Source organism: Xenopus laevis, chromosome 4L (assembly GCF_017654675.1).
Source record: "Xenopus laevis strain J_2021 chromosome 4L, Xenopus_laevis_v10.1, whole genome shotgun sequence".
NCBI classification, from domain to species: Eukaryota; Metazoa; Chordata; class Amphibia; order Anura; family Pipidae; genus Xenopus; species Xenopus laevis.
Window position 1 is genome coordinate 126,950,423 of NC_054377.1, and position 27,744 is coordinate 126,978,166.

At 41.8% G+C, this 27,744-nt stretch overlaps 2 protein-coding genes and 1 long non-coding RNA gene across 3 annotated transcripts; 2 read left to right on the forward strand and 1 right to left on the reverse strand.

Moving 5' to 3' along the window:
- Positions 1-2,615: 2,615 nt before the first annotated feature.
- Positions 2,616-9,847, forward strand: tmem115.L (transmembrane protein 115 L homeolog). Its single transcript, NM_001127764.1, is given in 2 exon segments — positions 2,616-3,977; positions 8,992-9,847. Coding segments are annotated over 2 exon segments (1,032 nt in total). The 5' UTR covers positions 2,616-3,132; the 3' UTR covers positions 9,179-9,847.
- Positions 9,848-16,433: 6,586 nt separating this feature from the next.
- On the reverse strand, positions 16,434-22,671 carry cyb561d2.L (cytochrome b561 family member D2 L homeolog). The gene is made up of 4 exons (XM_018258987.2): positions 22,512-22,671; positions 20,805-20,940; positions 19,066-19,103; positions 16,434-17,562 (listed from the first exon to the last, which is right to left on the reverse strand). The coding sequence occupies exons 2-4, from the start codon at positions 20,929-20,931 to the stop codon at positions 17,059-17,061; spliced, it is 669 nt and encodes a 222-aa protein (XP_018114476.1). The 5' UTR covers positions 20,932-20,940; positions 22,512-22,671; the 3' UTR covers positions 16,434-17,058.
- A 128-nt stretch (positions 22,672-22,799) lies between these two features.
- LOC108714611 lies at positions 22,800-27,609 on the forward strand. Its single transcript, XR_001935387.2, has 2 exons — positions 22,800-22,940; positions 26,517-27,609. It is a non-coding gene; the product is annotated as an uncharacterized LOC108714611 (long non-coding RNA).
- The last annotated feature ends 135 nt before the right edge of the window (positions 27,610-27,744 follow it).

A 27,744-nucleotide genomic window follows, 5' to 3' on the forward strand; every position in this document is an offset into this window, starting at 1 on the left:
TGTCCAGTGAGCGTTGGTGGATAAGACATCACTGTGCCGTGAACTGCTCCCAGTCTGCATATTTTTTTCAGGCTGAGAAAAGTGGATCCACTCTGTGCCCCAGCTCCATACAACTGAAACACTTTGGTTTGCGTGCAGTCAGTGACACAGAATGGAGCGGAGGTCGGCCAAATATGCAAAAGCAGACTTTTTCAGGCCAATCTCCGCTCCGCTATGTATGACTGTGCGCAAGGGAATCTTATTTAAATCAATGAAAATGGCGAACAGAGTGGATCTGCTTCTTTCGGCCAGAAACAATACACAGTCTCAGAGCTGTGTGCCCTTGGCTTTAGGATTAATAGCATTACATTTGTGCAAATGGCGATGATGTGGAGCCATCTAGTGATAACTATGCGTAACACATGAACTATAGATCTGCACACAATACACATACACACAGGGAAGATGATGAGTATTAGTGATGTGCGTGCCCGACCCGATACCCACGGGACCCGTGGGTCGGTTGGGTTCGGGCCGACCCCACACCCCCCTTTGCGGGTGGCGGGCGGGCCACCTTCAACTGCCGGCTTCATTGGACGTCATTGGCGGGCTGGTCTATAAAGGGAAGCTGGAAGTCTCGGCAGGCGCGGGTGGAGGAAGGGCAGACGCGGATTGGGTGCATTTCAGGAAAAACCCGACCCACACATCACTATTGAGTATGTATATTTCTATATATAATAGTCATATAATACACAAGAGCCATGAAAATACTGTAAATTATTATATTATATCCTAATAAACGGTGCTTCACTGCTTAGTGATGTCATTGGTTATAATCGTAGCTTAGTGACAGGCTCGGACTGGCAATCTGTGAGCAGGGTCGGACTTGGGGGCCCGGGCACCACCGGGGCTGCTCCTTCAGGGCCCCCCTCTGCCACACCTGTGCGCATGCGCAGGCACACAACCGCATTTTTGCCACAACTGCCTCATGGATCCCTCCCCATAGGCATACCTCCCAACTGTCCTGTTTTTAGAGGGACAGTCCCTCTTTTGACAGCTCATCCTGCAGTCCCTCTTTTGTACTAGAAAGTCCTGTTTTTCTCTGCACTGAACAGCCTGAAACTTATTTGGCTTTTGGCAGAGAGCCCAAAACAGCCATAGATTCAGATAAGATACTTTTGTAACAATTTCAAGATAAGCAAATAATTAATTGTAACAATATAAGATAACAGGTCCCTTAGGAGAAATTAGACTCACAGTTTAAAGGGCAATTCACCTTCATTATCAAAACTGTAATAACTGGAAGAAAACCCACAGAAATATGTTCAAACTTTCATAACCTGCCAAATTTTGTAAAATGAACATGGTAATTAGGGAGTGTGGCCACAAAAATGGGCGTGGTCAAAAAAATTGCTGCGTTACACGTGCCAACTTTTTTGTCCCTCTTTTTATTTCCAACATGTTGGGAGGTATGCATAGGGTGTGAATCTGGGCCAGGCCCGGCGGGGCCCTGTTCGACCCTGTCTGAGAGTTCTGGCAAATGTCAGAGGGGCTGCTGTAAGTTGCCATAGACAATCACTGTGGAGTGGGCTGGTTGGGGACTGGTTGGGCCTCTGTGTGTTTGAAATGCCAAGGCCAAATTTGAGTCCCAGTCCAGACCAGGTTAGTGATGTCAATTCTGTCACATGACTCACTGAAACGTGTGTATTATAATCAATAAAAAAAAATTGTACCCCCCTGTTGCATAATTTGAGGATATTAGAAGTTACCTCAGAGTTTCATGACCTGTTTAAAATGTATATGGTCATGGAACTCCTCAGTAACTTATAATATCCTTATATTTTAATATATATATATATATATATATATATATAGTAAAAATTATGATTGATCCCAATGTTATTAATATGTGGCAACCCTAGCCATGTATAGCCTGTGAATCATATTCTTATAAATGATACTTTGTGATGTCAGATATAAACAGTGCTTAGTGATGTCATATATAAACATTGCTTGGTGATGTCAGATATAATCAGTGCTTGGTGATGTCAGATATAAACAGTGCTTAGTGATGAGATCTGGTAGGTGCAGTCAGGGTAGCAAAGATGAGCAATGTAGCAACATTTCCAAAATAGGATTACTAGATTTCAGATCACTTAAAAATTCAGGGACAAGTCTAGAAACCCCATTCAGATGCAATTTTAGGGTCAGCAACAAGTTAAGCGTTATACAATGTATCATGGGTTACTACACGTAAACCAACAATTAAATGACGACGAGACGAATGATTTCCCCTCACTAATCCAGTTTTAGCATTAGCGAGAGTTGCCAAACCCAGAAGCTAAACGCGCATTCTAAGTTTTTGGTCAAGCCCTGACTCTAGGATACAGCAATGCGCGTGCGCACTCAATGTCTTTAGGATGAGCTACAATACGCCTGCGCACAAGATAAGGCAAGCTACAATACGCCTGCGCAAAGAACATATGCAATGCGCTTGCGCATCGTTTGGCCTTCCCACAGGTTGGAACTCCATATCCCGCGATCCTCCTGGTCTATTGCGCATGCGCTGTGCTTATGTTTGCGCTCCGGAGGCGGTGACGTTGTTGTGTGGAAGTGTCAGGCCTTTTCCGGGAGACGCGGCCCCTTACCACCTGAAGCCTTATGGGAGAGCCTGAGGCCGTGGCATGTCGCGGAGCTTTCCAGCAGCAGTAGGGCGGGGGGAAGTCAGGTTAGTTAGAGGCAGCGATGTTTGGGGAGAGTTGTCCTACTTGCAGTTCGTAGTTTGAGAAGTAATTGTTGTCAGAGTTGAGTTGCCTGTGGGTGACAATTAATTGTAAGTAAACTTTACACCCCGGCACCTTAGGGCTCCTCCTGTGAGGGATTCGTGGAGTTGCCAGTGCGTAAATGTCACATTAGGTGCCCACTTTTTATTAGGTGGTTGGGGCCTGAGGGACCCTATTAATGTAGGACATTTTAGATTAGTTACTCAGAGAATTGGGGCTCATTCATCTGGAAACAAAACAGGCTGAGAGAGTGGTCTGAGCACCCATGCCAGGGCCCGCTTAGAGGCTTAGGGTGCTGCACCCAGTAACAGTGTTTTGGGGACACATCTAGTTAGTTCCAGTTGATAGTGTAGCCCCTGTGTGTGCTGCCATGTTGCGCTCTATTCATGTCGGCCGGCTGGTGTCTGTGCTCTCTGGAAGCAGCGTGCTGGTCAAGTGCCTGTGGGGGGCTGTGCTGCTCCTCTACTTGCTCTCATTTTGGATCAACACAATGACCACCGCCTTGGCTGTCACCCCAGGACTACTTTTACCCACCAACCTTAGGATCTGGACCCTTGCTACTCATGGACTGTTGGAACTTAACTTTTGTCATGTACTTTGCAATCTTCTACTAACACTGGCAGCGGGCCGCTGTTTGGAACCTCTGTGGGGTGCTCCCGAACTGCTTCTCTTCTATGGAGTGGTCAGCGTTGCCGTTGGAATCCTGGGTTCTCTCGTGTTTTTGATGGCTTATGCCGCAGCACCTCATTCCTATTACTTGTTTGCTACCCACATTCATGGCTTCTCGGCCTTTGCAGGAGCCGTGTTGGTAGCGCACAAGCAGATCGCTGGAGATGGGCAAATCGAGTCCAAATGGTGGATGCAGGCGCTGCCTCAGCTAGTTTTACTGCTGGTTATGGTCACGAGTTTGGCTGGGCTGATCCCAAGTCAAATGTTTGTGGGGTACAGTGTAGGCATGCTCTCAGGCTGGGTGTATCTACGATTTTACCAGCGGCACAGCCGGGGCCGAGGAGATATGTCTGACCACTTTTCCTTTGCCAGCTTCTTCCCTGGTCCAGTACAGCCCGCAGCTGCCTTATTGGGGAAAGTGACACATGCAGCCTTGGTTAAATTGCATCTATGTTCACAGGCAGTGAGGAGGTATGATGTGGGGGCTCCTTCATCTATCACCATCAGCTTGCCTGGCACTGATCCACAGGATGCAGAGAGAAGGAGGTATGTAAGCACAAGGTTAGGAGGTGGTTAATAGTGGAAATCTGTACAGCTATACGGAACACTTTTTAGGACATCCTGCAAGGAGGTTATTATTGGAAATCTGTACAGCTATACGGAACACGTTTTAGGACATCCTGCAGCGAAATACCTGTCCTTCATGCGATGTCCTATGCCTTCGGAATGTCGCATCGGTTGCTTTTACCGTCACTCATCGTCCAAATCTGCAGTCACACCTCCGTCCTCTACCCTCCCTTCTCAGCCGTCAGTCATATGAACTCCACCCTCAGCCCTCCATCCTCCTCCCTCAGTCCTCTGCCTTCCGCCCTCAGTCCTCTGCCTTCCGCCCTCCGTCCTCTGCCTTCCGCCCTCCGTCCTCTGCCTTCCGCCCTCCGTCCTCTGCCTTCCTCCCTCCGTCCTCTGCCTTCCGCCCTTCGTCCTCTGCCTTCCGCCCTTCGTCCTCTGCCTTCCGCCCTTCGTCCTCTGCCTTCCGCCCTCAGTCCTCTGCCTTCAGTCCTCTTCCTTCCGCCCTCACTCACCACTTTAGAAACTTATGGATAAGACTGTCGGCTGAAAAGAGAGGTCTTGGGAGGGGGGTGCTGAGGAAAGAGGGTGGAGGGCTGAGCAGGGAGGGCGGAGGGCTGAGCAGGGAGGGCGGAAGGAAAAGGACTAAAAGGAAGAGGACTGAGGGCATAGGATGGAGGACTGAAGGCTGAGGGTGGAGTTTGTATGACTGACGGCTGAGAAGGGAGTGTAGATGACGGCGGCGTGATCGCAGATTTGGACGATGAATGACGGTAAAAGCAACCGATGCGCCATTCCGAAGGCATAGGACATCGCATGAAGGACATGTATTTTGCTGCAGGATGTCCTAAAATGCATTCCGTACAGCTAAACATTGGTTTAAAGGTTTCTTTACATGGGCAGACAATGGCGACTACTCTTGACCAAGACACCAGTCTAATGACCCCCAAAAAATGGCCTCCCAGATCAAGATCTGATTGGTGTCCATTCAGATGTTGATCAGGGGACCGTAGATGAGTTTGTGATCCAGCAGCTGTTCCACTTTTGAAGCCAAAAGAGCCTCTCTCTTTGCATGTGTGACAAGATTATGTTATTGTAGTTTCCATTGCATTCAAGAATATAGAGCTCTGGTGAGAGACATTATGGAAGTGGGATCAAGTAAGTGATTTAGGTCCATTCTCCCAAGTGCTATGGGTGCAGCATATCTGTTACAGGCATATTTATTTGTGTCGGCAAAAGAGAAAAGGATGGGCCTGCACTCAACGTAATGTTAATCGGTTAGATAACTATGGTGAGCAATTTATGCGACTGATACAATTGGTTTGCACTTTTCAACCTATTGGACCAGTTTAATTTGCCCCCCATTGATTCAAAACCCGAGGTGGAGATGATTATTGTAAAGCAGGTTCTACAGGCCATCTCATTTACTTTTATTGGCTACATACTGTAACTGCAATGCCTTTCCCAGTACTCATTCAAGGCCAAATTATATTTAATTGTTCTTCAGAACCAGGTCTCCGCCTGTCTGTTTCTACACCAGGTTCGTAAGAGGCCGTTGTAAGCATATGTCTATCGTCATTTTATAGCAACCTCTCCATAACTTTACTAGGGCAGTATATTATATTTATTATACAGTTGACAAACTAGTGTTACAGGAAGCTAAAATATGCGCTACAGGAGATACAAATACTTTACTAACCTCTGGTGAAAAGAACTCAATCTCTATAAAGATCCTGTGACATTGGGCTGATTTGCAGCCTGCGGATAAATACAGGCCAACAATTGGCCCTACACTCAAATCAGCGCTCTTTTATGCCTGCACCTACCCACCATGCACTGGGTGCAGGCAAATGGACTCGATTTTGGCACCAAAATGTATATTCGGGCACTTTGCTGCTGAAATCTGCTCTGTGTACCTGCACCTGGGTTGGTGAACACTGCCTGTGGTTTAAAAATCATTCTGGTATAGAGAGAAAAAAAAATGTTGAGAAAAAAAAATGTTGAGGGTGCAGTAAATTCAAAATGAAAAAGTGATGAGAGTGTTCACTTATAATTCCATAATTATAAAACAGTTATCTTAGAGATTTTTTGCTCATTGCTGGAAAATACTGAGCGTGAGCCGAAATAACCAGAAAGACCCTTTAAACACTGATGATTTTATTTGTGTCCCTTGGCGATTTAAAGCCCTTTTCTTTTAGGCTAAGGCTAAGGCCACACTAGGCGATAGCGCCGCGATTTGACTCGCGGCGACTTTTCGCTGCGACTTTTAAGCCGCAATCGCTGGGGAAACTTTTGCGCTGGCGTCTATGGGGAATCGCCAGCGTAAAAACACACGCGGCGATCTTTTTTCTATTGTCGCTCGAAATCGCCTAGCGAGGCAATTTCGAGCGACAGTAGAGAAAAGATCGCCGCGTGTGTTTTTACGCTGGCGATTTTTCGCGATTCCCCATAGACGCCAGCGCAAAAGTTTCCCCAGCGATTGCGGCTTAAAAGTCGCGGCGAAAAGTCAAATCGCGGCGCTATCGCCTAGTGTGGCCTTAGCCTTATAAGAGTAACCGGATTTGGCCACTAACTAACTGCTAAATTGGCATGGTCCACATTTCTATCAGACAGGCCAATGGGAAGGCTCCATACACAGACCAATTAGCTGCCAACTAAACATCCACTTAAAGGGGTGGTTTACCATTAAGTTGACTTTTAGAATGGCTAATTCTAAGCAACTTTTCAATTGGTCTTCATTGTTGATTTTTTAGAGTTTTCTAATGATTTGCCTTTTTCTTCTGACTCTTTCCAGCTTTCAAATGGGGGGGGGTCACTGACCCCATCTAAAAACAAATGCTCTGTAAGGATACACATTTATTGTTACTTTTGATTGCTCATCTTTCTTTCTTTCAGGTCCTCTCCTATTCATATTCCAGCCTCTTATTCAAATCAGTGCATGGTTGCTAGGTAATTTGGACCCTAGCAACCAGATTGCTGAAATTGCTAACTGGAGAGCTGCTGAATAAAAAGCTAAATAACTCAGAAAACACAAAAAATAGAAAATGAAAACCAATTGCAGTTTGTCTCAGAATATCACTCTCTGCATCATACTAATAGTTCATCTAAAAGTGAAAATCCCCTTTAAAGTAACTTCAGAATCTCTTGTTTTGAGATTAAAGTAGTAGTTTAATGGAATACATATATTCTAGTTTATAAATGAAAGCCTTCTATAAATATTAAGATCATGTGGGTATCTGAAACTGAATTTCAGGACAAAGCAGCTCTGTGTTTGACTTTAGGGTTGTTATAAGTGGGACTGTGTAAGTACCAGTCAAGTTCTTACAACTGCTTTATAAACCCCGCAAATGCCTGTTTCACGGTCCAGCTGATCTTTTCATGTGCACACAGCCGTTAAGCAGATGATTAATAAGGATTGGCACTGTACCCCTGGGCAAAGTACGCTCCAAAAGAAGAGTGGGCTATAAGGGATGGGCAGTTTGTTCTTCATTTAATAAACACCCACTTCATAAAAGAATGAGTGGGACCGTAAAAGCAAACAGTAAATGCACTGGAACTAAAAGCTGCATCCTAAGGCTTCTTGTCATTGCGCCTGCCTTTTATCCACCTCTAAATCCACTTTCCCAATTGGAAAAAAAAAACTTTTCTTTTAAACAGGCTATGGTCGTTGTCTTTCTAGCATAATAGGAATTGTTTGGGTTTATTTAACCAGTTTGTAATGTATTCATCAAGGAGGCGCCAAATCCAGGGTTAAGGATTCGGCACAATCCTAGCACTTTTTGGAGGATTTAAATTTGTCTAAATGCTAAACCTTAAAGGAGAACTAAAGCATAACTAAAGAAGTAGCTAGAAATATTGTACATGATGTTTTGTGCTTCTGTACCAGCCCAAGGCAATCATCTGTGTCTCCAAAGATGCCCCAGTAGCTCCCCATCTTCTTTTCTGCTGATTCATTGCACATGCTCTGTGCTGCTGTTACTTACTGAGCTTAGGGACCCACTCACAATATACAGTACACATAGAGTATAAATGTCATAATATATGGCTGATTAGTAATTAATACAGATAATTACTACATGGCAGCACAGAAACCAGTGCAATTAGCATCAGAATTTAATAATCAGCCCTGTAGCATCAGCTTATATTACAGACCAACCTCATTTTCTGCTGGATAATTAGTGACGACCCCTAAGCTTAGCTTCTCAACAGCTGCTCAGAGCCCACTGAGCATGTGAGTGTCACAGACACTTTCCAAGATGGTGACCCCCTGTGACAAGTGTGAAGTCCTGGATCATTGCTGATATTGACAAGCTGAAACTTTTGGCTGGTGCAATAAGTTCAGTGTATAAAATATGGCATTTTTAGCCATATTCATTTTAAGGGTTTAGTTCTCCTTTAATCAAATCTGGACCCTTAAAGTGACTTTTTTTATGCACTTGTTAATTCATTTTCAAATATGAAATTTGGGGTTTGGGTTCTGTTCGGGATTCAAGTGAAGCTCTTGTGAGGACTTGCTATCTGTCCCAATCCAAAATTATAGTATGGGCCTATCCTTAGTCATCAGTATCCTTATTTGTTTTTAATACAGGTATAGGATCTGTTATCAGGAAACCTGTTATCCAGAAAGCTCTGAATTATGGAAAGGCCATCTCCCATAGTTTACATTTTATCCACATAATTCAAATTTTTAAAAATGACTTTTTAATCTGTAAAAATAAAACAGTACCTTGTACTTGATCCCAGATTAGATGTAATTAATCCTTATTGAAAGCAAAACCAGCCTATTGGGTGTATTTAATGTTTAAATAGTTTTTTTAGTACAAGTATGGTGCTCCAAATTATGGAACAATGTCTTATTTGGGAAAACATCAAGTCTTGAGCATTCTGCATAACAGGTCCCTTACCTGTATAAGCCTCTGATCAAAACAAGGTTAAGTATACTGAATTCATATTAAAACTGCTAAATGTCCTATCACACTTCTTTGTCCCATAGGCAGCTAGCTCTGAAGGCTCTGAATGAACGCTTAAAGAAAGTAGAAGACCAGGTGTCATGGCCAAACATGGAAGAAGAAGAGGAGGAAGAGGATGGCAATGAAATAGACAGCTCATTCCATAGTGGAGACACTCCAGGAGATGAACCAAGTATAGCACAATCATATGAGGCAGCACCCAAAGTGTAACCGCCAAATAAGCACTGTTCTGCTAGTGATCAGACGTGTTCTGCTAATGTTCTCATGTTAGACACACTCTGAAGATCTTGGAGGGGTTTGGGACTGGAGATTGTGCCCCATGTAAACACTAAACCAACAGAGCCTCTTAATTGTAAACTGCTTTTCTAATGTAACTTCACAGTGGTTAGGCTGCAGAAGAATGGCATGCAGGTATCTTTGTTCTGTGTTCCTCTCACTCTGCCAGCCATTCTGCTTTAACTCTACTCTGGCAAAGGCTTTGCTTAACTCACAGACAAAGACCAGCCAGCTTCACGCTCAGCCCTTTTCTTGTAAAACATCATTCTTCTCTCCAGATATGCAGAAGTTTAGTACAGGGGATTGTCCCATATAAAAGCAGGGTATTGCTCTATGTCTATGGAAAAGGATGGGTGAGGAAGCAGACTGCTTTGAAGTGTGGGACTGCCTGCAGATTCTTAAAGGAAGTCAACACTAAGCCATGTAGTTATGAAGGTGTCATCTTGCTGTTTATTATTGGTTCTGTACCTCTTCAAATTACTCTCACGGGGTTTGAGAAAAGTGTTGGGGCACGTGAGTGAATCTGTTTTGTAAAAATGTTTTGGGCGCTGTTATACCTGATTTTTTTTTTGTTTGTTTGGATTAAATCTTTTTTGGAGATGAGTGAGGGTCTTGATTACAGGATTGGGCCAAGCCGGCCGGGCGCCCTAGGCAACCCGGTAGGCTAACCCCGGAGGCAAAAGCGTCATAGAGGAGTGAATCTGGACTAGGGGTAGGCAGAAGACCCTTATAAACATGCACCTGTCTAGCACCCTAGGCAGGTCTTTTCTGCCTACCCCAGTTCTGGCCCTGCTTGATTAATATGTGATGGGGGAGGGGGATCATTTTCAAGCATTCCAGCCATTGTAAAATTGTTCTCAGCAAAACTTTTTTGAAATTTATAAAGAATAGAACTGGGGAGTGTTGCAAGTGAAGGGATTTTCTTCTCTCTCTCTCTCTTTTTTTTTTTCATTAAAAATTGCACATTTCGCCGGTACCAACTGACTTGCATGGACCATTGGACCATGTGTGATGATCAAAGGCACCACAATTAAAGGGGTGCTCCACCTTTAAGTTAACTTTTAGTATGTTAAAGAATGGCCAGTTCTGAGCAACTTTTCAAATGGTTTTCATTTATTTTCTATAGTTTTAACTTATTTGCCTTCTTCTGACTCTTTCCAGCCTTCAAATGGGGGTCACTGACCCCATCTAAAAACAAATGCTCTGTAATGCTAGACATTTATTGTCATTGCTACTTTTTATTTATCCTCTTTCTATGCAGGGCCTCTCCTATTCATATTCCAGTCTCCCAAATCAGTTCATGGTTGCTAGGGTGATGTGGGTCCTAGCAATCAAATTGCTGAAACTGCCGGAGAGGGAATACAAATCTAAATAACTCAGAAACCACAAATAATTTAAAAAAAAATAAGACCAATTGCAAATTGTCTCAGAATTAACTTATTGGTGAACAACTCTTAACAAAATGAAAAGGAGTATTGGTCGGCGCCCCCAATGGCAAGTGTGTGAGGTCATCAACTAAAAATCAAGTCAAGTTTAAGCCCTAAAACAATCCAAAAATGAAAGATGATTGGCTCAGACATTAGCCGTTCGGAAAAGCATTATTGAGATTTATTAAAGCTAGTTACAGTTGTGAGGTTATTCTGTTGAAACCCAAATTGCAGCTGAAGACTTCTGCTGAAGAGATCCAAGTGCACAGTTCAATACAATAGGATCCATGCCTCTTCACTTCTGTTGCAGTCTTAGGGTAGTGGCCCATGGGGCATTCTGTGGCCATGTAAACTACTGGTTGGTTGCTAGGGTAAATGGGACCCAACCGTTTTCTCAGCTGGAACAGGGAACCATAAAGAACGAGAAACAAAGACAATTTGAACTGTCTCCATCATTCTAGAAGTTAAATTCAAAGTGAACTGCACCTTAAAGTAAAGTAATTAGTGTTTTTAACTAATCTGCCTTCTTGCATTATTTTTACGTTTATAACTGGGTCAGGCCCTTGATAATTGGAGTAGGAGAGCTAACCTCCGCAAACCACAAAAGAACATCACTGGGTCAAACAAGTTTATTTCTTTTTTTTATCTGCCTTGCCCTGATGTGATGTTAGAACACTGGTTACATTTATTATCATATAAGATACTGTCTACATTCACAATATGCTGCAACTTTGGTGGCAGTTGGGCCAGGGCAAAGTCTGTGTAATCAGCCAGGTTTGAATTAAAGGGGAAGTAAAGTCTAACATAGAATAAGGCTAGAAATGCTGTATTTTGTATACTTAAAGGATAAGTAAACCTTTAAAACAAGTGAATGTAAAATTGATGAGAGTGTTATTCTAAGAACTTTCGCAATTTACATTATTTATTTATTTTCTTTTAATTCCAAGATATTAAGGGATACGTGTACTGTTAATATGGATGAATTTTGTTCCAACAGCGCCACCTGCTGGTCATTTTCCGACCATTCTGACCACCAAGTAGTCAAGGAAGTTGTCAGGAGAAAGAAAGAGGCTGCTCTGATGTTCTTCTGGTTAGGAAACCAATTAGAAACCTTTCTCAAATCTTTCCTAAGCAGAAGAATATCAGAGCAGCCTCTTTCTTTCTCCTGACAACTTCCTTGACTACTTGGTGGTCAGAATGGTCGGAAAATGACCAGCAGGTGGCGCTGTTCGGACAAAATTCATTCAAAATAACAGTATATGTATCCTTTAATATCTTGTAATCAAAAGAAAATAAATAATGAATGTACATTGCAAAAGTGCTAAGAATAGCCCCCTCGACAGTTTTACATTCACTTATTTTAAAGGTTTACTTATACTTTAACATAAACTTACTGCACCAGAAGACTAATCAAACAAATGATTTATGCTTTCAAAGTTGCCCACAGGGGGTCGCGATCTTGTAACTTTGTTAAACATCTTTGCAAGACCAAGACTGTGCACATGCTCAGTGTGGTCTGAGCTTCTTAGGGATCGTCATAAATTATCATAACAGCACAAGTCAAATAATATCTGCCAGAAGCTGATACAGCAAGACTGATTAATAATCAGAATATACAGACTGCACTGGGTCCTGTGTTGTCATGTCATCTAATGTGGATTTTATAGTTCTTGTATTGTTTAATACACACTTTCTCCAACTCTGCAGAACCAGTGGCTGCAGCAAAATAATCCCCAAATAGAATCCCAGTTTATCTGTTTCAATCTGGCTCCATGATCTTTGTCCCTGCAGCTGGAATTGGAAACAGTAAAGGGGATGTAAAGGCAAAAGTAAAATCCAATATAAATCTATCTCCACACAGTTGCAGACTGCTCTACAGGGAAATAAACAAAGCTGCTTGAGTTCTGCATGGCTGGGAAGTAAGTCGAGGGTTCCCCCTGCTGTTCATAAGTATGATTGTTTCCCTGCTCAGCAGTTAGGGACCATCTGACAATTCCTATCCACAGCAGTAAATGAAGGGAGAATTTCACTGCATACAGTCAGGTTTCATATTTTTTAATCAAAGTATTTTGGAGATAGGTTTGTTTTCAGAAAGTAAAAAATGGAATTGTATTTTTTTGCCTTTACATGCCCTTTAAAGGCTATGGATCTGAATGTTTTAAGATCACTTACTACAAACCCACTTTTATATGTGAGCGGTTATATAATTACTGCTGTCAGATATAATACACAAACATGCAGGAGGTTTAAAATGGTTTACAACACCACGTTTTATATGATTATCTTATAGTTGCTCTCTGATTCAAACCAATATCCATGTACTATGGATATTGATGGTCAGGCTTTAAAACTTCAAATGTCGATTTCATCATATCAGCTAGTGCTCAGTACATCAGCAGCTGAGGAAACGAAGAAGAACCACAGATACTCTTCATACTGTGTGTGGCTTTTGTACCTTCAACATTCGTTTTTTTGTTTTATACATAAAGGGGAACTATCACGAAAATGATAATGTAATATAAGCTTCAGAGTACTGAAATGAGAGGTTTTCTAAAAACAATTAGAATTTCTGTACTGTTTCTGAATTAATCAAGTTCATCTTCACTATTTATCTTTCAGCATCTGTTTCTCTTCATTCTGTCTTCATGCAGGAGTTGGGTGTCAGATAATAGTTGACAGTTAAGGTGGCCATACACGGGCCGATAAAAGCTGCAGATAGACCGTGTCTGCAGCTTATTGGCCCATGTATGGGGCCCCCCCGACGGGCTTCATCGATCGAGATCTTGCCGAAAGACGGGCAGATCGAATGGGACGAAAACTCCTGTATGAAGAGAAGGAAGAGAAACAGATACTGAGAGAGGGATAGTGAAGATAAAATTGATTATTCAGAAACAGTACAGAATTTTTAATTGATTGTATTTAGAAAGTTTCTTATATCAGTATGATCGTTCCCCTTTATTAATAGAATTCTTTAAGTGTTCCAGCTGCCAGGAGATGCAGGTTTAAAGCCATTATTCAGTCATATAACAGAAATCCAATTCACAGGCAAGAAAGAGGCACAACATAAATCCAGCTGATGGGTAGAACATAGCAATGAGCAGTAGGGTGTGAGAGCAGAACAGGTGGGAAAATATGTTCTAGCTGACTGTCATTCTAGAAGACTTGTGTCTCACCTGCTGTATTGACTCCTTGGCAAACTCTTCTCAACTGGGAATCCCTAACTATTAAATGGAAGACATGGCCACCAGTAATACCCATATAATATGTGTGAATCAAGTGCTAATACGGTTACCATAGTGTTTGTTCTGCAGATTGGGAGAAGACATGTCTTTGACTACCTTTCTACTGCGCTGAGCCACATTATGCACAGAGAATAATTCCATCCCCCACCACCTGCTGAGAGATATGTTTACCTTTAGCAATGGCTCATTCATTTCTTGAACAAACACAAACATTAGACGTGCCAAATCCTGGTTAGTTCAGGTTTTCGACTGAATCCTTTTTTAAAGAGGAGGTTCACTTTTAAATTAACTTTTAGTTTGTTCTAGAATGGGCATTTCTAGGCCCCATCTAAAAAAACAAATGCTCTGTAAGGCTACACATGTATTGTTATAGCTACTTTTTATTACTCATATTTCTATTCAGACCCTCTCCCATTTGTATTCCGGTCTCTTATTCTAATGAATGCATGGTTGCTAAGGTAATCTGGACCCTAGCAACCAGATTGCTAAAAACTAGAGAGCTGCTGAATTACTCATAAACCACAAATAATAAAATCAACTGCAAATTGTCTCAGCATATCACTTTCTAGGTCATACATTTAAAGGTGAACAACAGAACCAAATCTTATCTCTTAAAGGTAACGTTCGCCTTCGAACAAATGTCTGAAAGTGAACTGCCCATGCCATTACAAATAGTTTTCTAATTGAAGTGTTACCAAGATATTAGGCTCTGCAGCTCCTCTTTGCCAATCATAACGACGTCTCCTATTCACCCCAAGTTGGGGGGTTGCGGATCCCCTGCCGACAAGATGACAAAGTAAGTTTGGGATCCAGTGCCTGTAATTTGCATCCAATCGGATCACTGATTTGCAAAATGGTAAGGAAGGCACATGAGCAATAGCACTACAGGTCAGAAACTGGAAACCAAGCTGGAGGGGGAATCGGAGGTTCAATTTGCAATGTACATTCATTATTTATTCCAAGATATTAAAGGATACATTTACTGTTAACATGAATGAATTTTGTTACAACAGCACCACCTGCTGGTCATTTTCCAACCATTCTGACCACCAAGTAGTCAAGGAAGTTGTCAGGAGAAAGAAAGAGGCTGCTCTGATGTTCTTCTGCTTAGGAAAGATTCGAGAAAGTTTTTTCCTAAGCAGCCTCTTTCTTTCTCCTGACAACTTCCTTGACTACTTGGTGGTTGGAATGGTCAGAAAATGACCAGCAGGTGGCGATGTTGTAACAAAATTAATTCATATTAACAATACACGTATCCTTTAATATCTTGGTATAAAAACTAAATAAATAATGAATGTACATTGCAAAAGCGCTTAGAATAGGAACACTATCTATTTTACATTCACGTATTATAAAAGGTTTACTTATCCTTTAAGATGTGTCTTTACAACTCTGGACATGATTGCCTCCCCCCCAAATTTAAATATTCCAACAGGACAGGTTCATCTAACAGCTTTTGTGTTCAATTGAATACAAAATTAATAACATGATGAATTTGATGCTTCCTCTGTGAAGATGAAATGAAAGGGAGTAGCCCAGTGGTTTATTGAGGCGTCTGCAACCTTTGGGCCCTCAGTTTAAAGGGATACTGTCATGGGAGAAAAAAAATTTTTTCAAAATGAATCCATTAATAGTGCTGCTCCAGCAGAATTCTGCACTGAAATCCATTTCTCAAAAGAGCAAACAGATTTTTTTATATTCAGTTTTGAAATCTGACATGGGGCTAGACATATTGTCAATTTCCCAGCTGCCCCAAGTCATGTGACTTGTGCTCTGACAAACTTCAATCACTCTTTACTGCTGTACTGCAAGTTGGAGTGATATCACCCAAACAAAAGAACAATGGGAAGGTAACCAGATAACAGCTCCCTAACACAAGATAACAGCTGCCTGGTAGATCTAAGAACAACACTCAATAGTTAAAACCCATGTCCCACTGAGACACATTCAGTTACATTGAGAAGGAAAAACAGCAGCCTGCCAGAAAGCATTTCTCTCCTGAAGTGCAGGCACAAGTCACATGACTTGGGGCAGCTGGGAAATTGACAAAATGTCTAGCCCCATGTCAGATTTTAAAATTAAATATAAAAAAATCCGTTTGCTCTTTTGAGAAATGGATTTCAGCGCTGGAACAGCACTATTAACTGATTCATTTTGAAAAAAAATTTTTTCCCATGACAGTATCCCTTTAAGCATAAAAACAAGAGAGACAGGCACTAGCAGTCAATTTCCAGCCCTAAAAGTGAGATACTCAGGAACAAAAAATTACCAGCTATGTTTTGTTTTCCCCCTTCCTTTCTTTGTCTGCAAAAGCTTTCTGGATCCCCTTTTAAAACAAATCCAGGTCTGGACTGGGAGTCAAAATAGGCCCAGGCATTACAGTACACAGAGGCCCAATCATCTCCCCACCAGCCCAATAAATAGTGACTGTCTATGGCATCTTATGGCAGCCCCTCTGACATTTGAAAGAATCCACAGTTTGCCGGTCCAGGCCTGATCAAATCACTTGATTGCAAAGAAAACATCTAAAAAATATATTTATTTTTATATTGAATAAGAAAAAGAGTTTTGGTAGAATAAGAAAGAGAGTTTTGGTAGAAATACATGATTGTGTTGTCATGGTACATATTCCACAATGGAATAACAGCTGGTGGTCAGATTCTTTAGTAACGTTTTCCTGAACTGGGATAATCTTGCATTCCATCTTGTATTTTTAGTTGCATTATTTTCATAAAAAGCATTCATATACCATGGTGCACAAAATGTATCCCATAACCAGCATCTCAACTGGTGCACGATGTTAGTATACAAACCCGTATAGTCGCTTTATTAACGAAGAGAAGCGCAGACACAGGGTGAGTGATTTGAGTCACTGGAGGAGGTGCCTAAGAAACAGTGACTGAAGCTTTTCATGTCCTTTAACTGTAACCCAGAATTCTATAGCTGTATTTTTTATAATTAAAATTAAGCATTTTGTGCAGCCAAGCAGTTCCTGAATGTCCTGCGAAGCACCTGTGTGCCGCCAAACTGATGCTGGCCATTCACACGTACGGTTCAATCAGTAACAGTCTTTTATATCTTCTCCATTAAAGCTGAAGTTCCACCTTCTTCTCCTAAAAATCTCTCCTGAGTATCTTTGAGTGGCTCAGGACTGGCTCCTCTTGCGATACAGATATGCATTGCTCACTTGGTTCATGATGACAAGGCCTGTAAGGACTGGACACAGAACACAAACATACCAGGACACACCTGTGACTGAAGCACCAAACCAAAGGGAACACATTCCCAGCAGAAGGCTACCACAACCCAACAAGTAGCCGATTAGCCCGGCTGTTGCATGATAAAGCTTGCGAGTGGCCAGATTCCAACGCTGTACCAGTTTGGGATAAATTAAAGAGACCCCTCCAATGCTCTGCAGCAGAGCCCACAGCACAGTCAGAACCCCAAGAAGTCCATGCCATGTGGCAAAGTGTGGTTTCCCCAGTAGAACCTTGTTGGAGTAGATTATTCCGAGACCCAACAATGAGCAGACCACACACAACGACTGCAGGACCCAGTGTACTTGTACCCGTGCTCTCCGAGAAAAGGAGCGGAATAAGGAGGAGTCTGGAGAGAACACCAAAATTGCCTCTGTCATCAAGAAAGAGAACTGTAGGGAGAATTATAGGCCACACATTAATCACCAATCTAACAGAAAAAAATCTGAATAGAAATAGTCACATGGACAGACTGGAAATGGCCATGTTTCTGATCAATAGTTTACAACTGTCAATTGTTTTGGATGCTGGGACAGCTAACATGCTGTTCTTGCTGGTGGAACACAATCTGCAATAAGGGGGTTGTATTATGTCCTAAAATATTTATTCCGGGGGTCAGTATATAACCCCCTGCAGGTATAAAGGTGACCATTGATCTTTCCTGTGACCATTGGTCATTACAGACATTTAGGGGCAGATTTATCAAGGGTCAAATTAAAAATTCGATTTTTTTTTTTATGTTCAAAACGGTCAAATTCAACTAGGAAGTTATTCAATTGATTAGAATTCTTTTTAAAAAATAGATTTTCGAGATCATACTCTGGCCCTTTAAAGGAGAATTCAACCTGTAATAAAAAAAAACTCCTCTCCCTACCCTGGGTAGACCCCCATCCCTCCTCCCCCCAGTCTACCTGCCCCCCCCCGGGCAAATACCTCTGAGTTCACGGGCGCCATCTTCTTTCTTCTGTCTTTTTTGTGACTTTCAGTGCATGTGCAGTTATTCATGGACCGGAAATTTACTCCAACTGCACATGCGCCAAAAATTCCGTCAAGACACGAAGATAACCGGAGAAGGAGAAGATGGCCCCGAGGCCAGATTCTGCATGGAGGAGGCAGGTAAGCTGGGGGGAGGAGGGAGGGGGGTCTACCCAGGGTAGGGGGGATGTTTTTTTTTTATTACAGGTTGAATTCTCCTTTAACTCGAATTCAACTATCCCACACCTAAAACCTGCCGAATTGCTGTTTAAGTCAATGGGAGAGGTCCAGGGGGTCAATTTTGAGTTGTTTGCAGCCTTCCTTCCTGATAGAATTCAATTTGAGTTTTCGGGTTGATTCTATTCATCCGAGTTTAAAAATTCAATATTTTTAATAATTTTCACTTGGTCGAATTTCGAGTTTAGAAAAAAACTCACATGAATTCGACCCTTGATAAATGTGCTTCCCAGAGCCGAATCGTCAGATACACAGGTAGAAACAATATCATTCTACCTGTATTAGACGATGTTTTCCGACCTGCCTTTTCGATGAGCTGACCTATATTCAGATCTTATGCTGATATCAGTCAGCTCGTCTTCTGCCTTACACGAACTGTATATCATACGAAACGTAGTTTTGGACGACAATATCTGTATCTATGGCCACATTAAGGCTTCTGCTGCTTGTCATGCAATAAAGCTCTGTGAGCCCCAGGCTTCCTGTCTGCTATTCCTGCCTTATGAGCTGACTTATTGCACTCTACACAACCGCGCACCATGTAGTGCATGAGACTGAAGACACAACATAAATCTTTAGGGGTCAATTTTTGTCTAACTAAGTGAAAGTATTATCACAGGGTTTATTAGTACTCATGGATGAGCTGTTACATTAGGCAATATTGCCTTTTCCATTATACTTACTGCAAGCGTCATGAGGAATGGATGCCATGAGAACAGAGCTGAAATGAAAAAGCCCAGAGGTTATTCATAGCACAGTATAGATGCTGCCCTCTCCCAGTGGGTTTAACATGATTGTTAGGCTTGGGATCATATGATTGAATCAGCTAAATTTGTCCCACTAAAAAGGGGGGATGAGCTGGACAAACAAGTGGAAGCTTCATTTAGAGATCCTCTGCTATCACTGGTTTGGGCAGCACTGATTGGGGGAAAAGGGGGGGGGTATCTTGCTCTTTATTGAAATTTTTGAGTGTTCAAAAACACTGGTGGGGCCCAAACTTCTGAGACCCCATCTGAGCTTGCTCATACATCTGAAATCATGAAGTTACCACCCACAGACCATTAGTGACAGGGGGAGGATCAGCCATTTTTTCACAATGTCATTTCCTATATTGCCCACCACCCACCCAAATCTGCCAGCAGTGTACCTGACCCCCATGCAGAACCTTGAGTACAGGCTCTAAAGTACCATGGGTTTCTGGTTTTCTCTTTGATTTACATCATGTCCCTTGTTTTCTGGCAACTTCAAATACTGATTTAAAGGGACACTAAAAATGACTGCACTGGTTAACCACACTTTAATAAATTGTTGCTGGACTACAGATTAAAGAGATTATTTTTATGATGTAGTTTTTATTTCTAAATTACACTGTTCACACTGCAAATAATTCACTCTACCATATACAATTTCATTCCTGAACCCACAAGTGTATTTTTTTTTTAGTTGTAATATTGGTGTGTAGGAACCATCTCATTTTGCCTGGTTATGTGCTTTCAGAAAGAGCCAGCATGATGGAACTGCTTTCTGGCAGGCTGTTGTTTCCCCAACTCACCGTAACTGAAGGAGTCACAGTGGGACCTGGATTTTTAGTATTTAGTGCTGTTCTTATATCTAGCAGTGGGCTTATCTTCCCATTGTTCTGTTGTTAGGCTGCTGGGGGGAAGGGAGGGGGTGATATCACTCCAACTTGCAGTACAGCAGTAAAGTGTGACTGAAGTTTATCAGAGCACAAGTCACATGACTGAAGGCACCTGGGAAACTGACAATATGTCTAGCCCCATGTCAGATTTCAAAATTAAATGTAAAAAAATGGATTTCAGTGCAGAAGTCTGCTGGAGCAGCACTATTAACTGACGTGTTTTGGAAAAAAAGTTTTCCCAAGACAACATCCCTTTAAAGCAATATTGCTTAATAGAAGTTTCCCCAACTCCCTGAGGCCCATGACTATATTAAATGCAAAATAATTCTCCAATGAGTATCCCAGCTGATCTGTGTAAATCTAACTCCATGTTCTTTATTCCTGCAGCTGGAGTTGGAATCATTAAACAAGATTTCCCAACACTAAACAAGTCTGTCCTTTCTCCCCATGTTTGATTACATCATAATATAATCCAAACATTATAAGCTCTGTAAATAACACAAGAGCATGCTGGCTAATAATCAGCATTATCACTGATGTCGTCTACTACGGAGATGTAGGCGTGCAGAGGGGAGTGTCCCTTTAAAAGCAAAGTATACAATGTGATTTTTAACTTTGTCATCTACAGAATGGAATTATACAGTAGGCAGAAAAATGATGCCAGTATGCTTTTATTCACTTGATATACAACGCTGCAAAATATGTTGGCGCTATATAAATACATGTTAATAACATGTTTATAATAATAATATTGCTCCCAGCACAATTTAAAGTGGCACTTACTTGCTCCGGGCTGTGATATGTACGTCACAAACACAGTTAGCGACAGAGCGGTGAGATGAGCGACGACTCCAGACAGCGCCCGTAGAGCTTGGAACATGTGGGTGTCACCGTCGGTATTCTGAGACATGATAATGTTCTGCCACACAAATGACATGGAACATTAGGTGTAGAGCAAAGTCTCCCACAGTGACAGACAGGTCTCCTGCACCCAAGTTTATTCTCTACCCCCCCACAACAATTGAAAAGACCTTAAAGCCTACCAAAATATTAGCGTCATCATACTGAAATAAGAAACTTTTCTAAATACAATCAATTAAATATTCTGTATTGTTTCTGAAATAATCAAGTTTATCTTTACTATTCCTCTCTCAGCATCTGTTTCTCTTCATTCTGTCTTCATTTAGGAGTTGGGTGTCAGATGAATGATCCAATATATCTTATCTTATATCTTCCTTTCCTAGCAAATGTATTAATCTGGCCATAGACGCAAAGATCCGATCGTACGAATCAACGTACGATCGGACTTTCCCATCTCCCGACCTGCCACTAACCATAAAGATCAAATAAAGTAGTAAAAAAACAGATCAGCAATGTTCTGCCCCTGACAGCAATCGTACGAAAGTTATGTCCGACCAAAACTAGTGACAGTCTCCCTCTTAAAATCGTACGATCGGCAATACATGCAGAGATATTATCGGCAGCCCACAGAAATTTTCTAACCTGTCCGATCGACTAAACGACCAATCTCCGCGAAAAATGTTGGGACTCTCCACACACGGTCCGAAAATCGTACGAATCCACGATTCATACGATGGGATCCCCCACGTTGAATAATGACGTTCACTAAAAAATGGGGGAATGTTTTCTGAATCATCCCCTTCATAATAGCCGTACTGACAGTTTGTTTGGTTTTTAATTAACTTTGTTTTTTAAAAAATACTTTTTAAACGGTTTCACTATGTCTCAGCTTTTAATAGATTTAAATAAAGATGTAATTTTATTAAGAGCCCACTAGAGGGCATTATTACCTCGTGTATAAAAAACCCAGCTGTAGCTTGTGAACAACTAACCTATGACTAAGGGATAACTCCCGAAACGCGTAAGGTTTTCTCTCAGCAGGAATTCCAATAAACCTTATTTTCAGAAGTGCCGTCTTCCTTCGAGTTCTTGTCATACGATGGGATCGTTGCGTCTATCGCCAGCTTTAGAGTTTACTCAAATAACTGATTCCAGTACAAGCAAAATAACTGTTTTTGCACAAATCCTGCATGTAGAGAGACATGATGTCTGGTGATTTTAATAGAGAGAGCTTTAATACTTCTTCTAGGCAAAAGGAGCCCCCTATAAGATATATTGGATCATTCATCTGACACCCAACTCCTGAATGAAGACAGAATGAAGAGAAACAGATGCTGAGAGAGGAATAGTGAATATAAACTTGATTATTTCAGAAACAATGCAGAATTTTAAATTGATTGCATTTAGAACGTTTCATATTTCAGTATGCTGAAGCTTATATTACATTTTCATGATAGTTCCCCTTTAATCAAGTCTGCCCAGATCTAGTAACCCGTGGCAACCAATCAGATGTCATTGTTGTCATTATTTTTATTCAATCCCCCCCAGACTCCAGTCTCCCCATTACATACGCCCCTTGTGTCGCTGTCACTTCACCCCATACAATACTCTATACAATACAATACTCACCCAAAGTTACCCGTTACTCGCTGCATCAATGCTCTTTCACTATACAGCAGCACTTCCTGTCCGAGGAAGCCTGTCAGACTACATTCCTCCGCCAAGCAAATAATAAAGCCACGCCTACTAACACAGCTCCTTCTCCATCATTCGGCTAGAGCGCTGTCAATCGCCTGGGATGGGCAGCCTGCTGCCAGCTGTTTCCTGTTTTGAGGTTCAGCGGCGCGATTGGCTGCTGCGTGTGTTTTTTCAAACTGCAGTTCTGAAGGGCGTTACTAAATGTGGAAACGAGGTTTAGCGCGCTGGTGCGCCTTCCGATATCAGCTTGAGCTCGGTGCAGCTCTCATGAGCCATTCTTCGCTCTTCAGAGTGATTTGTATGTTGTAAAGGAGAGCAGATCATGAAACAAGTACAGTGTTTATGCTCCTGCACTGCAAGGTTCTGATCCTGAGCTTGGTTAACTTCTAGTATGCTACGGAATGGCTTATTATAAGCAAGTTTTCAATTGGTCACCCATTTTTTTAAAAAAAAGTTTTTAATTATTTGCTTTTTTTTCTGATTCTTTCCAGCTTTCAAATGGGGGTCACTGACCCCATCTAAAAAACAAATGCCCTGAAAGGCTACCAATGTATTGTTATTGCTACTTTTTATTACTACTCATTCTTTAAAAGGAGAAGGAAAGCTACGGAGGTATTTTATTGCCAATAGATTAGCTGCAATAGTGCAAGCTAGAATGCTATATTTATTCTGTAGAATGTTTTACTATACCTGTGTAAAAAGCTCTAGAAACTCTCTGTTTAGAATAGGAGCTGCAGTATTAATGTGGTGTGACATCACTTCCTGCCTGAGTCTCTCCCTGCTCTGGGCTCAGATTACAGTAGGGAGGGGGGCGGGGGAAGAGGAGCAAACTGAGCATGCTCTTGCCCAGGGCAATGAGGTTTAAGCTGAAGGCAGGAAGTCTGATACAGAAGCCCATGTGTACACAATAGAAGGAAAGAAATGCTGTGTTTCTTTTGACAGGGTACTCAGAGCAACATTACTTTGGGGGTTTACTGGTATATTTAGATGGATCTTTCTGATAAGGCTTACTTAGTTTTAACCTTTCCTTCTTCTTTAAGGGTTAGTTCACAAGAGGAGATTCGGGGAGATTTTGTCAACTTCGGGCGACTATGGAAAACGCATTGCAGTGTGTGCATTAGCGCAGGCTACTTTTCATTATAGCCTACGGGAAAACATGCTGAGGCAGTTCGGGGAGATTGTCGCTCAAAAGATGAGGCGATTAGTCGCCAGGCGACAAAATCTCCTCGTGTGAACTAACCCTAAGACCCTCTCCTATTCATATTCCAGTTAGGGTTGCCACCCGGCCGGTATTTTACCGGCTTAGCCGGTAAAACACCTGCCCGGGCTGGTATTACAAATTTACTTGCAATGTAGCTGCTGGTAATTTGTAAAACCCTTTAAAAAAAGCCCTTTTTTTCAGGCTTCTGGCCATCACGTATGTTGCTCTGCCCCTTTTGCATCACAGTTAGTGGCTCCGCCTCCTTTTGCATCACAGACCGCACCCTTTTGTTCCCGCTCCCCTAATTCCAGTGTATCTTGTTCAAATCAATGCATGGTTGCTAGGGTAATTTGGACCCTAGCAACCAGATTGCTGGCAAACTGGAGAGCTGCTGAATAAAAAGCTAAATAAGTCAAAAATCACAAATAATAAAAAATGAAAATCAACTGCAAATTATCTCAGAATCTGCATCATACTAAAATGTAATCTAAAGGTGAAAAAAACCTTTAACTGTTTCAGTGTTGTACTGTGACAGTCACAATGACATGACTAATGCACTAATAGTTGCTACTGCAGAAGCTCACAGCGACCAATGAAAGCAATTCTCTGTGTTCCCTCAAAGCTTTATATTGTCTCCTTAAATTCTAACCCAAATGTCCTCACAGTGATAACCGTTATTCTAATTAGTGATTTCCCTATGATGTCCAACCGCAAGATCGGGTGCATTTTCTTCAGTGACACATGGCACAAAGATAACCTACCAGGTAAGGTGGCCCAATATTTGACACTAGGCATAAGCAAATGACTGATTAGAAATTTGTAACTATGGGCTGGGTTAAAGGGGCTGTTCGCCTTTAAATTAACTTTTAGTATAATGTAGAGAGTGATATTTTGAGACGTTTTGCGATTGGTTTTAATTTCTATTATTTGTAGTTTTTGAGTTATTTAGCTTTTTATTCAGCAGCTCTCCAGCTTGCACTTTCAGCCATCTGGTTGCTAGGGTCCAAATTACCCTATGCATTGATTTAAATAAGAGACTGGAAAAGGAATATGAAAGATGGGTAATACAAAGTAGCAATAACTATACATTTGAAGCCTTACAGGGCATTTGGTTTTAGATGGGGTCAGTGACCCCCATTTGAAAACTGGAAAGTGTCAGATAAAAAGGCAAATAATTAGAAAAAACTGTAAAAAAGAAAAAATGAAGGCCAATTAAAAAGTTGTTTAGAATTAGCCATTCTACAACATACCCTGGGTCCCCCAGTCCGACCCTGTTTACAGGCAGAACCATGCCAAAATATAACATTCATAGAGGGGGGAAAAGCAGTTTTTGAGAACATCAGGACAAAATTTTGATGTAAAATCTGGGAAAACATTAATTAAAATCAGGGAAATGCACCCATTGAAATGCATTATAAATTGGGACAAAAAATGTAAAATGTGGGAAAACTTAAAATCGAGGTTTTGCTGTATTTCTTTTTATTGCTTATTAGTCCTTCCAGACTTCTGCCTGGTTGTTGGTATATGTTGGACACCAGCAAACAGACACCCGTAGAGGCGGAGACATTACAAATGGGAGAAGTATAGAACCTAAACCAGGGGTGTCCAACCTTTTGGCCACATTGGAAAAAGAAAAATTGTGTGGGGCCACACCTGAAATACACAAACACTTTTGATTTGTAAAAGTAAAGAAAATACACAGAAAATAACTACAATACCAACTGTATAACCAGATGGAGCTATACATTGGAATATTGGATACCTGGATATTTAATAAACATATTATAATTACTAACTGGGCAATGGGCAGAGTCCCCCCTTCTCCCTACTCCATAGGTCAACACATTGTTACAACCTGGCATAGTAAGCCTGTTCCTAACAAGATGACAGACTGAGGGGGTTAATTGTGTCCGGACTTAGAGAGCACAAAGTGTTATTTCACTCTCTTGTTTTCTCCTATTTCCATACCTTTTTCTGAGAACGTGCAGCAGCTTAGGGGGAATACAGTGCCCCAACTGAGTGAAGCACTTGGCACAAGTAGCCAGAAACCACACTGATTTTGCTCCACAGCCGATTCCTCTACAAACACGGCTCTCGCTGATTCTCCCGCACATGAAGAGTACAAGTCAGACATGAATTGCCAATGCCAGGTACCAAGTAGTGGCAGCGGGCGGGCCCATTAGGTCCGGGGAGGGGCCATATTCTTTGCAACATGATGTTTCCTCTGGAACCGAGCGTTTCAAGCTGGGCCACATTCATATCCATGCTCGGGCCGCAGGTTGGACGCCCCTGACCTAAACTAATCAAATACAGTGTAAAAACTATGAATAAATGTAGCTTGCATCTGACTTCCCCAGTCTATATTAGTCCTGTCCAACTTTTTAGATGTATTAGGCTGCTTATTTCTCATACCACATGCTCAAGGGTCACATTATATTAAAACGATGATGTCATATGAAGAGATCTACAGAAAGTACGAGGAGACTATGGGGCCATAAGATTCCCCTTGAAGCCAAATCTGGCCTGCCTGTGGGCCTTAAATTAGACATCCCTGGCATACCTGATTCAAAAAGTAAGTTTTAAGGGTAACCACCCCTTTAAATGGGAGATTACTAATATGAGCCCCATAAGATACAGCAGAATAACTGCAGTGGTATGTAATATAATACATACATTAGACCGCACTATAGATTGCCATGGATCATGAGCTCATATACTAACTCTTCTTCTTTCAGAACATCCATGGACCAGAAGCTGATTGGTTCTCCTGTATGCATTGAGAACAAGAAATACAGTCGCAATGCTTTGCTCTTTAACCTGGGCTTTGTGTGTGATGCTTGAGCAAAGACGTGCGCTCTGGAGCCCATCATGAAGAAGCTAGCAGGAGATCTCACCATGCTGGAGGTGCACAATTCAGACATGGCACTAATGAATTCCCCAGACATGCCACTGTTCACCTATTAAATTAAACGAAACATCCGTCTGCAATTATATCTGCGATGCTTTCACCCCCTCATCTCTTATAAGTGTCATATTTTGTTAGTGATGGGTGCATTCTCCTCCTTTCTTTTATACCAGTAAACTGGGTTTATCTCAAACGAAGACAGCAAGCAGAGACTGGTGCCTATAATGAATATCTTACTGAAAGGCCTTAACTCCACAGGCGAATGCTTCCCCCTATAGGTATCGTGCAAGTTATCCCATGGCTCAAGTGTTTCTTCTCACTCCTTGACAACACATTTTCTCATTTAGATGAGAGTAACACTATGCATCTGAAGGTGATTGAGCCTCGCGTGTTGCCACCACCCGCACAGGAATACGATGTTCCTGTCTTTATTGAAGACAAGGAAGATTTCATAATTCACAATGGGATTTAACCACTCAGCAGGTTAGAAAAAAGTTATGATATGAGGCTGCTTTGTCTCTCCCTTTGGGACTCATTTACTGTCACCAGTAGTTCAGATTCCTTCTCTGGCAGGTCCACATTCATTTCATCAACTGTCTAGGTGTCCATTCTTATTATTGTTATTTTGTGTGGGACTTAATAGGGTAAATTTGTGACTTGGTATTCTTGTCTGCCACTCTCTTAATCCTTGCCCCATTCTACGCATTCCCCTCCATCAACTCACTTTCCCCCTCTCTTCCCTCCCTCCCCCTCCGCTTTGGGCATACTTGTTTCCTCAAGCCATGTTTAACCCCCTGAAATTAACAATGGATAATCCCATATACCAGGGAAAAAGAAACACACATAGACACAGGGCTTGTTTTGAATAACAAGGTTTTTACCTTTAGGATATTGTTTTTACTGTGATGAATAAAATTGTGGTTTTTAACTGCAACATTGTGGTGAGCCCAATAGGGGTCACCACACACGTTTTGTATATAATTTGTCTGTACAGCTACGAGACAAACCTTCTTTTGGTTTCCAATCTTATTATTGTTAATTTGTGTGGGACTTAATAG